This window comes from Wolffia australiana, chromosome 14 (genome assembly GCF_029677425.1).
Source record: "Wolffia australiana isolate 7733 chromosome 14, ASM2967742v1".
NCBI classification, from domain to species: Eukaryota; Viridiplantae; Streptophyta; class Magnoliopsida; order Alismatales; family Araceae; genus Wolffia; species Wolffia australiana.
In genome coordinates this window covers 15,532,492-15,545,000 of record NC_135848.1, presented here as the reverse complement: position 1 = coordinate 15,545,000, position 12,509 = coordinate 15,532,492, and the positions used below count along the sequence as shown (strand labels likewise).

The window sequence follows — 12,509 nt, the reverse complement described above, 5'->3', positions numbered from 1 at the left end:
TGGGTGTAGACACAGGCTGCAGCAGATACAATAGCTGGAGAATATGGTACAGTGAATGTGGTCCGTGTCAAAGGAGATCGATCTTGGTATCAAGGTTGAAGTGACGGATGTGGGCATGGTGACTACAGCTAATGCAGCCGTGACAAAGGTGGCCTGGGCAGACTCAAAGGATGTGGTCTATTGCTGAGGTCCCTCTACCCTTCTCTTCGCAAAGAGGTTGTCTTACAAGATGGCATTCCTTCATCCCAGCAACGTTCTTCATGCAAGATATTCTCTTGCTAACGGGCCATTTCAATACGTCAATTGAACAGTGCATAATGAAGCCTAAAACAAACATTAAGAGCATGGATTGGAAAGTTATTTTATTGCACTCATGGAAATGTGATTCCAACAAAGCTACTGGAATCACATAGAACACAGTTCAATGATACTCTGAGAAGTTTGGCAGCCCTTATTGCTTAAACTGAAGACCAAGTCCAACCATACCCTTGAGATAATTGAGTACACAGTTGCCTGTGTGCATCTGACACATCTTTGAATAATGCAAAAATTGGCTCAACACACCCACTGCATAAGCGATATCTGCGCAAGTGCAAGTGAGATATATCAGCTTACCAACAAAGCTTTGCATTTGTCTTTGATCAACAGGGTCCACATACTCTGCCAGATATAGTCAGTAATTGCCGTTGATAGGAGTGGTAAGGGGCTGTGTATCCTTTCCGAGCTCTTGAAGACGTCATTAATATACTTCCGCTGGTATAAAAGGTTTCAGTAGTACAATATGCAACCTCAATACCAATGAATTAGCATTGTGGGCCAGAAGATTGATACCAAATTCACCAGTAATATAGGAAATGAAATGAGCCGCCACATGAGAGTCATTTCCCATAATTATATTAGCATCGATGAACACAAGGAGTTTGGAGACCAAAAGTTTGGAGACCCACTTGTGATAGGGCTGCGGTATCCCTTGCTGGTCATTTAAGAACATGAGCGATGCTTGATCTGTCAGAATAGAAAATTTGTTGAAGAGGAGATAATGCTTCCACTTGTTTACTGCCCACACCACTGCCATTAATTCCCTCTCATAAGTAGATTTTGCTCGAGCTCGGGTGGATAACGCCTTGCTGAAATAAACTATTGGATGTGCATCCTGTATTAATACTGGTCCCACTCCATAGCCTGAGGCATCCGTTTCCACTATAAAGGGCTTTGAAAAGTGTGGAAGGCTTAATATGGGTGTAGTAGCCAGGGCTTCCTTTAAAGATGGAAATGCCTTTTCAGAATCCGGAGTCCACTGGAAAGCATTCTTCTTCAGTTATGTTGTCAATGGTAAAGCTATGCAAGAGTAATGATGTACAAATCTTCTAGAATAATTTGTCAGCCAAAGAAAACCCCTTAACTGCTTCAAATTTGTAGGAATAGGCCACCTCTTGACAGCTTTCACCTTCCCAGCATCGGTAGATACCCCTTCTGCAGAAACCCAATGACCCAAAAATTATATCTTGTCCTTGTGAAATTCACACTTTTTTATATTGACACACAGCTGATGATCTTGTAGTAATTCCAGCACTAGCTTGAGATGAGAGTCATGTTCCTCAAGGGATTTGCTGTATACCAGGATGTCATCAAAAAAGACAAGAACAAATTTTCTCAGATACGGTCGGAATATAGAATTCATCAGCCTCTGAAATGTGGCAGGATCAGTTGATAGACCAAAAGGCATGATTAAAAATTCGTAATGACCTTGGTGAGTTTTAAAAGCCGTTTTATGAATATCTTCTTCACACATCCGTATCTGATTATACCCCGACTTTAGGTCTAACTTTGTGAAGATAGTAGTCCCATTGAATTCCTCTAATAATTCTTCAGCAATGGGAATCGGAAACCTGTTTGGTACCGTAATTTTGTTGAGTGCTCTGTAGTCAATGCAGATCCGCCATCCCCCGTCCTTTTTCTTAATCAATAATGCGGGGCTGGAAAATGGACTGGTAGATGGTCTGATGATCTGGGCTTCCAGCATTTCCTGAATCAGGGTCTCAATTTCTTTCTTATGCAAAAAGGAATATCGATATGGTCACAAGTGAACAGGTCTGGATCCCGGTAACAAATGTATCCGATGATCAATTTCTCGTTTTGGAGGTAGAGCCATATTTGATTCAAAAACTGAAGGATATAAAGAATCGTAATTCAAATTCATAGAGGAGAGTTGAAAAGTAGGTACCGGAGCCCTGTCCAGGTTGCACAGATCATGAAGCCTTCGGAATATGGCTCTTGAGTATGGCTTGCGGAGGCAGATTAGCTGTGTCACCGTAAGGTCTGAATTCGGGATCCGATTGTTCGATTCTTCCATAGCACTTTAAGAGTGAGTAAATTGTAGTTTGAATAAAACCATTCCAGAGTTTGGAGCCATTTAACACCTAGCACCACATCAAATCTTCCCAGGGATAATGGAAAAAAATCTTGAATAATACCCATTCCTTGTAGATAGAGATGCACATTGAGGCATATCTCTCTAGAAGACCTCAAATACCCATCCCCCAACAACACATCAAATTGGGTCCATCTAATATAGGAATCTCCATAGTGTTCAGAATAGCTGGGTTGATGAAGTTATGAGTAGCCCCTCCACCAATCAGCACTACTACATTAGCTCCTTTGATTGAACCCCACATTTTCAAAGCTCCAGTGGCAGTGTGTGTTTGTGCCTGTCTCAAGTTAACTCTTGCCAAAAACAAGGCTCCTTGGGTGATGGGTTCGTCATCAGTTTGCAACAAATCATCTTCTTCTATGGGATCACAAAGCTCTGACGATTCATCACCTTCTCTGACCAAAATTAAATTCAGATTTTTCCTGCAACGATGACCAGGACTAAAATTGTCATTGCAGTAATAACAGAGACCCTTGTCTTTCCTCAGTTGATATTCAGAGTCTGTAATTCTCAAGTTTCTTCTTCGACTGAACGTATCGTATTGGGTATTTTTGTGATTGACTGGAGCATTAGCAGATGATTGAAAAGAATTAGTGTTTCCTTGCTTGAATTTGTTCACCGACCCAATATTGATTCTTGTCGGAGCTGCCGATACTGATTTAGTAAGTGCTATGGATTCTTGCTGAATTTCCGCATACAGAGGAGTAGTTTGCGGGGCTCTATATAGGACTCCTAGATCCATCTCAGCTCTCAGAGACAAGTCCATGATTTCCTTCAGACCGTAAGGTCTATATCGGAGTACTTCTGTGCAGATTTCTGGTCGTAATCCCCTGAGATACGCGTTTTCCTTGATCTCGGGAGCCACAATGGGTAATTGTATGATAATCACTTCAAATTCAGTCCGATATTCCCCCACTGACTTTGTTTGTCCAATCTCAAAGAGCTGTTTATGTAATACATGCACAGATAAAGCATATCTTCCTTCAAAATGATTTTTGAAATCTAACCATGTCAACATGCCAAAATTATCTTCTGTATGAATAAACCAGGTCAAGGCAGAATCATCTAAGTGCAGTGCTATAAGATGAAGCTTGTGATGTTCAGCCATAGGATGAAGACGAAAAAACCTTTCAACACATTTCAACCAAGCCTCAGGTTGATATCCTCCAAATACTGGCAGATCTCCTCTCTTGTATCTGCAATCGAAGTCTATCCTCCTTCCCGGAGGTGGTGCGGAAGCTTCGGCATATGTATTGGAATTCCCAATCACTGGCGCCTTGTTCATAAGCTGAGCATTCATAATAGTCATTTCCTGCATAATATGATCAAGTACGTTTGTAACTCGAGTCTGGTTAGTTTCAACCTTACTGGCTAGCGTCTCCAACTTCTCTTCTAAATCTGCCATTATTTCCAAGAATCAAAAGGCTCAGATGCCAAAATTGTTAGGATACTGTAGATCTAACAATATAACGCAGCTATTTCTCGATAATAGTTGCACATTGAACGTTGAGTTTCCAATAACCAACAAGAATACCGAAATTAACTCGAGTTCCACGGGAACAAGAACACAAACAAGAACTTGGAGAAGGCTTGAAGGACTTGTGAAGAAACAGCAGAAGTGTGAAGGATAAGACCGGATCAGGGGGAGACCAATCCGTCGAGTAGAAGTAGCGACGCCGACCGGATCGGATGACGACCAAACTCCGGGAGAATCTCCAGGGCAGCAACTTCTTGTATTTTAATCTCGATGCCCAACTTCTTCCCCTTCCTCCTTATTTGTATCATCGATGCTTTCTTTTGCCGAGTTGCTTTTTCCCGCCTTATTTCAAACTCTCACACGTGTGGTTTAATCTGCACGTGTGGCATCTTGAACTTGGGCTTTCCTCTTCTTCGATTGATAAGTCCTTAGTAGACGCTTATCAGAGTAGAAGGAATGGCACAAGTGGATGAAGGTTGGGGATGGGCCCCTAATGCATTGTAGCAAGGGCATTGTCACTATCCTTCATCAATACCATTTTGCGTAGAATGAACAAGGGAAAATGCCTCAGTGAACGTGAGGTCTTTCCCCCAATGTAAGAGTTGGCTACATAATGGTACTGTAGATACCAATAAAAAAACAGAGGGAGGCTGAGGATAGGAGAAGGGGGAAGCAGATAACGTACCCATAAAACACTCAAAATGGCCTGCCAACCCTAGTTTGGTCAACGATTGTGCTACCAAGGGGAGTGTCTCTCACCACGAGTCTTCTTCCTCCAAATATTTCTGCCTGAGCTTCAGTTTCCACCCTCATTTGTAGGGTGGGTAGACCCCTGTAGTGTCAGCTTCCTAAGAGAGTAAAAGAAGCGACACAGGCGATTTCTCAAGACTCTTATACTCATGATTAAGGCCCATGAAGAATTTGACGATGAGCATCTGCATAAAACACCCGCAATTCATAGAATTCGGGTTCTATGGCATATGGTGGTCGATCTCCCAGCAGAGGTGATGCAGTCATACACTCCATTGATTACTGGAGAAGGAAGACAAACATGAAGACACGCAACCACAGTCACGAGCATAATGACAACTTAGGGGAAATAGCCTCCTAAGGGAGGCATAGTGAAAAAATTTCGAACTGGGCAATCTTGGGCCGTGCCAAGTTTCAAATAGAAGCCCTGGCTGACAATGTAAAAGATAGGGGCCCAACAGCTGGAGGGCCAAGTTTTTTGTTTTGATTTTCTGAGCGGGCAGCGAGGCCAGCGTCTTTTGGAGGGTGTGGGTGGATTTGACCTTGATCCCTCCTGAAGAGCGTGGGCTAGCAGAACATAATGATGAAGTAAGAAGGGACGGAGTTTTGAGGGTGATCGGCAAAGGAGCAGAGGGCAGAGATATTCCTGATACATTATCAGTATTTTGTTGCCAATCCATATGTAGGACATATCAGGATGGTGTACAACACATTGTCATTATCCAGCAGGAAGAGATCACCATCTGTGCCACGACTGCCGTCAGCAAGATATGGATCTGCACTCCCCCCTCCCACAAGGAGATGCACCACTGCTTGGAGACTCTTTTCCAGCAGACTATGCTACAAAACCTTCGTGTGGATGTCTGATGACCTTCAGATGGTAGCCAATCACTGTGGCCTGCTTTATCGACTTAAAGTCTTTACCAGCCTTTGACAAATTTCTCTACATTTTGTGAGTGACTTGGTCCTACCTTCCATGTCTCCTCAAGAATTCTAAGTTGTCTCTCCCTGGCTCCAGCGAGCACTAAAGCTAATGGTAATACAGTCTGCCTTGCATTCCCCTGCACCGTTAGCTCAACATAGAAAACTTTCTCCACTGGCAGAAATATGCCCAAATTACACTCAAAAAGAAGTAGATGGAGCACTTGATCGAAGATGGTCAAACTGAGGATGATCCTTGCTACGACTTGTAGATGGAAGGATTTCTGCCTCTGAATATTTGCTTGTCATGGTCAAATAGTCATTTGGCCCACTATCGGCATTTCTATCTTTTCGCCTGCTTGGCACATTTTCCCTTAAATAGATGTACCCCTACCAGTAGATGTGAAGTAAAGAATCCCAACTGAGGTTTCTCTCTGTCATTTCTCCTCTCTAGGCAATGATCTTCCTGCTGCCTTTGTTTTCCTCTCATCTCAGTGACAATCTGACCACCGTTCTCTCCCCCTCTCTCCCTCTCTCTACCCAATAAAAATTAGGTTCCTACCAGGAGGCCACCCAAGAAGAAGCCACTCGGATCTGCAACAATTGAGCATTAGTGCTGGTGAGAACTGTAAATTATACAGATAGAAAGATGTTGCTATATTTACTAAAGTATATCAAGGTTCATTAAACACTGTAAGTCAGGCTGCACTGCTGATCACATACAGCTATCTTTCTCCTTCCTCTCAACTGTAAATGACACTATGTTATAAGTGGCCTCTCATGTTCTTTTTCTTTTCTCTGCATTTAATTCATTCCCAAAGTGGTACATAAGTTCTACCAACTTCTTTAGGCCCAGCCCAATACCTGGTAAACTGGTATTTAAACCAGTAACTTATCATTAAAGATGACTCTTCATGCCAAGAAATATCTACCAGCTGGCAAGGAGTGTGGAGCTCGATGGGAGTCATATGGGACTGATTTCTGCATCAGTTCCTTGGGTTTATTCGAAACACCAATAAAAACTAGCAGTAATGAGATATGTGTGAAGAACTTCACTTCAACTTTATCTAATTTCCTTTTTGTAACAGATTATCTGTATATATTACTTGAATTTAGCCTATATTCAACAATGACATCATTTCAAAAGATGACCCTTCAACAGGTTGAGGTGAAAAATGTCAATTCAAATTTATGAACTGTGCCCTAGAAATAAAAGTTGATTTCAAAATTTAATTTAAATCAAACATTGAATAGATATGCACTATTTAACATAACACACATTTATGGGCAAATGTCCAAGGCGTAGGTATAGACGGAATAAAATGCATACCTCTGCTTCAATCTCATCATAGAGAAACCGTTGCTTAAAAGTTGTCAATGCTTGTTGAGCAGCATCATTATATATGTCAAGTGGCAATAAAATATTCTCAAGAAGTGATGGGTCTTGAGATGTGACACCATGATCCACGAGCATGCAGGGAAGCGAGCATTCCACAGGAAACTAGATATTGTAAAATGTGAATTAAATAGTTTTCTGGTTAATATTGAAATCGATAGATAAATAAAACTTAAATGATGTATGACAAAGCAGAATTATTTTAGTCTCTTATAGCATAAATGAAAATGTCAATGGCATGAAATTAATTCAAAGAGCAAGGATGGCTATATTTTCATCTAATGGGAAAAGGAAATCATATTTGACGCATTCCGACATATAATATCATTTTATTACTGTAAAGGACACATACAAATAACAATTCTTATTTGAAGTCCCACATACATAAAAAATGTCCAGAGTAAATTCTGGTTGAAGACTTCTGCTTTCATCCCACTCGAGATGTATCTTCTTCAATGTATTTCAGCAATAAATGAGTGTTCCCAGAATATAGAGGAGAACAGGAATGGTTGAGGGAAAGGTCGAAGGGAGGGCGTAGGGGTTCATCAGGGATGAGCCGTCCAAAGATTTTTTTTTGAAAAAGGATAGGGGAGATCACAGAAAGTCGGTGACCCTCCCAGTGAGATAAAACTATATTATCGATAAGTACATATAGGGCCTAAAAGGCCGGCCTGGGCCTTGGCCTTGGCCCTGGGCTTTTACACCATGCAACGGTAAAACCCGCAACTGTTTGTATCGCCGCATCTGTTGATGCTCCCGTTCCTTGAAGATGACTTCATTCCTGTGCAGCCATAATGCCCATAGTACTGCGAACAGTCAACCCTGTCCCTCTCGCTCCCTAGGTGCTCCACTTTGTATTGAATCCCAAAATGCCACCTCTGATGAGATATACACCCCCTTGCGTGGCTCACAGGTCCATACCGTTCGGGCAAAGGAACAATCAAAAAAGAGGTGAGTGCAATCCTCATCACTGTTTATGCACATAGCACACAATGTCGAAGCTCCGTCACTATTCTTTGTCACAGGAGCAGCCAACAAAAAATATCCACCTCAAGGGGGAACTTTTGTCGGCATATGATGCGACACACGTTGGGGATCCTGTTTTTCCGCGGCTGAGCTTCACATAAGCATCTCGAACAGAGAAAGATGTGTCTATCCACTTCCACCCATCCTGTGTCCCTCCTAGCTGGTGTAGGTGGGTTAGGGTTTGCTGAAACCTTGTATGATCTTCCATTCTCTAGTCAGAGTGTCGCCTAGGCATGGGGTCCGTGTGCCATCCCAACACTCACTCACTGTGGCATGGGGGGTCCTTGCAAGGGCATACACGCGAGGGAATTCTGCCTTTAGTGTGCCTTTGGGGAACCATGTGTCTAGCCAAAACCAGAATGTTGTGCCATCTCCTAGCTTTGCTTTGAAGAAATCAAGGACATGAGGAAACACATACCTCAACCCTTGCCAGAATGTCGAGGCTGCTTCGACTGGGTGTCCACAAACTTCCCAGTTCAAGCTCAAGCCAAACATGTCTTTCAAAACTAGAGTAGCCATCGATGTATCATGTCCCATAGGTCTGTACACCGAGTTGGCCAGTAATGCTAGGTTGAGATCTTGCAATTTCAGTATCCCAAGTCCCCCCAAGCAAACTAGTCTGCACAATATATCCCACGATACGATGGATATCCCCCTCCCTTCCTTCAATCCTGAGTTTTTCTATAAAAATATTCTTGGTTCCCACATGTTGTTTCAATATTGAGAGGTAGAAAATAGGTATTGCTGACAGCACGTGGCGTAGCAGCACCAACTGTCCCCCCTTCGATTACACTCTACTTTGCCCTCCCTCCAATTTCCGCTCTATCTTCTCCACTATTGGATGCCAGTCTATAGATTTGATACGACCCCCTGTCAATGGGAGACCCAACTATTACATGGGAAGTGTACCACTAGGTGTCCCCAAGGCTCTAGAACAGAGAGCTTCCTTCTGTAGCAATAATCCCATCCCGACAAAGGCTGATTTGGCGCGGGTAATGTGTAGTCTCGAACAGTCCACGAAAAGCTCAAGTAAGATGGATAGGTTTTTAGACTCCTCCTCAGCACCCTCTATTAAAAAACTGGTATCGTCTGCATATTGCAGAAGAGGAATTGCTGCAAGGAAACTAGGGGACCAAAAACCATTCAGATGCCGTTCGAGCAAGCCTCCATTGTGCTTATGGCAAGGGCATCCATGGCCAAGACAGAGAGTAGCGGGACTAGAGGGCATCCTTGTCTTTTTTTTTTTGAAAAGTGATTTAAGGTGGTCACCCGACAAAGTGGTAACCACTTGGAGTTACAATCTTAACTGATTACCCCTATAGCGAACCAGGATGCCATGGGGCCCTCAACCTCGTGGGCTAGCCCGTCCTTGGACACCTTGCCCCCCCTAAATACTGCCTCATTTCAGTGTAGTCATATCGCCCAGAGCACTGTCTACGCTCGACCTTCCTCTTCCCTCCTCCTAGGGCCCCCTTGCCTTATGAACTCCCAAAAAGCCTCCTCTGAAGACACATTTGGCGCCAAGTGCACTTGGGTAGCCCAGATCGAACGGGCGACTGGGCACTCTAAGAATAAATGGTTGCAATCTTCGTCACCATTTGTGCATCGAGTGTACGTCGTAGAGGTACTACGATACATCCTGCAACGGAAGACGTGTGTCACCAGCCTCTTGCGTAGTAAGAGCCAACCAAAGATCTTAACCTTTAATGGAATCTTGAGGCACCACATGGCCCGACATGCCTGCATCAATGATTGATCCGCCGTTCCCTGGCATAGTTTCATGTAGGCCTTTCGAACAGAAAAGGGAGTCTGTCCAAGTCCATCTGTCTTGTTCACCATGTTTTAGCCAGCACTGAGACAAAGCTTGTTGCCTGCCTAAGAAGTCTGCCACCCTTTGATCTGAGAGAGCACCTTCTACCATTGGATTCCATATGTTGTTCCAACATTCTGCCACTATGGCATCGGGGCATCTGGCCAGCGCATAGAGCCGAAGAAATGCCTCATTCAACGGGACGTCCAAAGACCATGGGTCTCTTCGAAGCGAAATAGGGAGCCATCGCCAAGTCAGGCAGTGAAAAAGTCTTTAATTTGGCGAAAAATCTGTCTAAGGCCCTGCCAGAAAGGCGACATTCCTCTGCCTAGGCTTGCTTTCTCATCCCAATTTAATCCTCGACCATAGATATCGCCCAAAATTTGGATGGCTAGGTCTTCCCGAGGGTGCATAAGCCGTGTCACCCACTTTGTTAGTAGTGCTGTGTTCATGCATTTTAGGTGAAGAACACCCAGGCCTCCTTATTTGGTAGGTCTGCAGACGTTATCCCATGCCACCAACGGCAGCCCTCGACCCTCGAAGCCCAGCGCCTTTCCACAGAAAATGACGCATCAAGCCTTCAAGCCTCTGACCGGTTCCTACTGGCATCTTGAACACCGAGAGGTGGAAGATAGGAATTGATGACAGGACCGACCTCACTAGCACTAGTCGACCTTCTCTAGACAGCACCTTGGCTTGCCAGCCTTCATGTCATCTCTCGACCTTCTCCACCACTGGCTGCCAATCTACCTTAGTCATCCTTCCTGTGCTCAGTGGCAGGCCCAAGTATCTCATAGGTAGGCTTCCAAGTGGTATACCAAGTGCCAATGCGCATTGTGACGCCTCCTCCTGAGAGAAGCCGCTACCCACAAAAACTGATTTAGCCCGATTGATCTGTAGGCCAGAAAAGTCTGCAAATAGATCTAGTAAGGTGGACAAGTTTCTTGCCTCCTCCACTGAGCCTTCTATAAAAAAAATGGTGTCATCTGCGTATTGCAATAGCTGAATACCGTCAGGGTGGCTTGCTGTCTGATATCCCTTTAAGAGTCCGTGGGAGCTTGCTAGGTTGGTACTAGTGGCAAGTGCGTATGCCGCTAGGACGAAAAGTAAGAGGGCAAGCAGGCAACCTAGCCTTACACCCCTTTGCGGTTGTATACGCCCTCCTTCTCGCCCCCCATTCACCAACATTGAGAATGAGTGTGAAGTTATGCATCTCTTTACCCATGTGATCCATTCCTTCGGGAAGCCCCTTCTCTTCATTGATGCCCAAAGTAAACGCCAATCTAGTGTGTCGTATGCTTTGGCGAAGTCAACTTTCCACATGAACCTCTTGGTCCCGTGCCTTTTCCATGAAGCTACTATCTCTCCTGCCGTGACTGCGCTATCCACTAGTAAGCGGCCCGGTATGAATGCTGATTGGGAGGGCCCGATAAGCTCTCCGATCACTACTCTCAGCCTGTTCGCCAAGACCTTTGCAATAATTAGGTAGATGGAGTTGGATAGCGAGATTGGTCTGAAATCCTCGATTTTATCTGCGCCTTGTATCTTTGGAAGGAGAAAAAGGTATGCCTAGTTGTTTCTCTCCATACTGCCTGTCCCTTGGCGAAATTTTTCAAGCGTGGCCATCACATTCAGTCTTACCAAATCCCAAAAATCTTTGTAAAAGAATACTGGCAAACCATCTGGGCTTGGCACCCCTTTGCCATTGAGTCCTTTAATTGCCCTCTAGACCTCCTCCTTTGAGAAAGGACAAATCAAATCTACCTTGTGAGCCGGGTTCAAGATTCACGCACCCTTACCACACCACACCAACAGGTTACGCCATCCTTTTTTGTAGAACGAGCGGAAGTGTTTGGCAACGACATAACCCACCAGTTCTGGTCCGACATGTTCTTGGCCTCCCACCTTCAACTTTTGAATGTTGCTTATCCTTCTTCTCCCATTAGCAGCTAGATGGAAGAATCTTGTGTTCGCATCCCCTGCCTTTAGACACAGTTGTCTAGACCGTTGTATCCGGTCTATCTCTCACTTCTTGTCTTCTTCGGCGACCACGCCCCTCCATTTTCTTCGCTCATGGGCTTCATCTTCTTCCAGAAATCAAGTATCCTCCAGGTCATCCAAAACTTTGATCTTATGCAAGGCTTCTTTTCTGGATTGCCTTCTGTTCTCGTGGATGCGCTTATGGACCTCTACAAGGTGGTGCCTCAGCCTATGAATACTTGCTGATAGTGTTTCCATTTCACATCTGAGTTGGGTCTTTGCTGACCACTTTCTCGCTATCTCATCTTTGAAGCCAGCATTTTGTAGCCACGACTTGTCAAGCTTGAAATAGGTAGGCCTTCTGTTTGCTTCGTTTTCAGCTATACATTGGGAGTGTGATCTGATAGTGGCCTTGGGAGAGATCTTACATCTGCTAGTGGGAAACTTTCTGCAACCTCCACTGAGCATAAAAATTGGTCTAATCTCGACATCCCGTTATGGCCCATTGTGCTTTTCCATGTATATGTGCAGTCGGTAGGTCCCATTTCGTGGAGTAAATGACTCCGAAATGAAAGCCCAAAAAGCCTCTGAATCGACGTCTCTCCCTCCTGCTCCATTCGGTCGGTCCTGCGCTTCCAATGTCACATTAAAGTCACCTCCTATCAGTAAAGGGCACCCGTGGAAGGTGCCACTAGATCGGCCAACTCTCTCCATAGGT

General features: G+C 44.3%; 1 protein-coding gene across 1 annotated transcript in view; it reads right to left on the bottom strand.

The window, feature by feature from the left end:
- PIR121 (transcription activator) overlaps nt 1-12,509 on the bottom strand; it is a 108,634-nt gene that overhangs the window by 31,765 nt on the left and 64,360 nt on the right. The window contains exon 18 of the mRNA XM_078585773.1: nt 6,910-7,080. Within this exon, the coding sequence (XP_078441899.1) occupies nt 6,910-7,080 (171 nt within the window). The remainder of the gene's footprint in view (nt 1-6,909; nt 7,081-12,509) is intronic.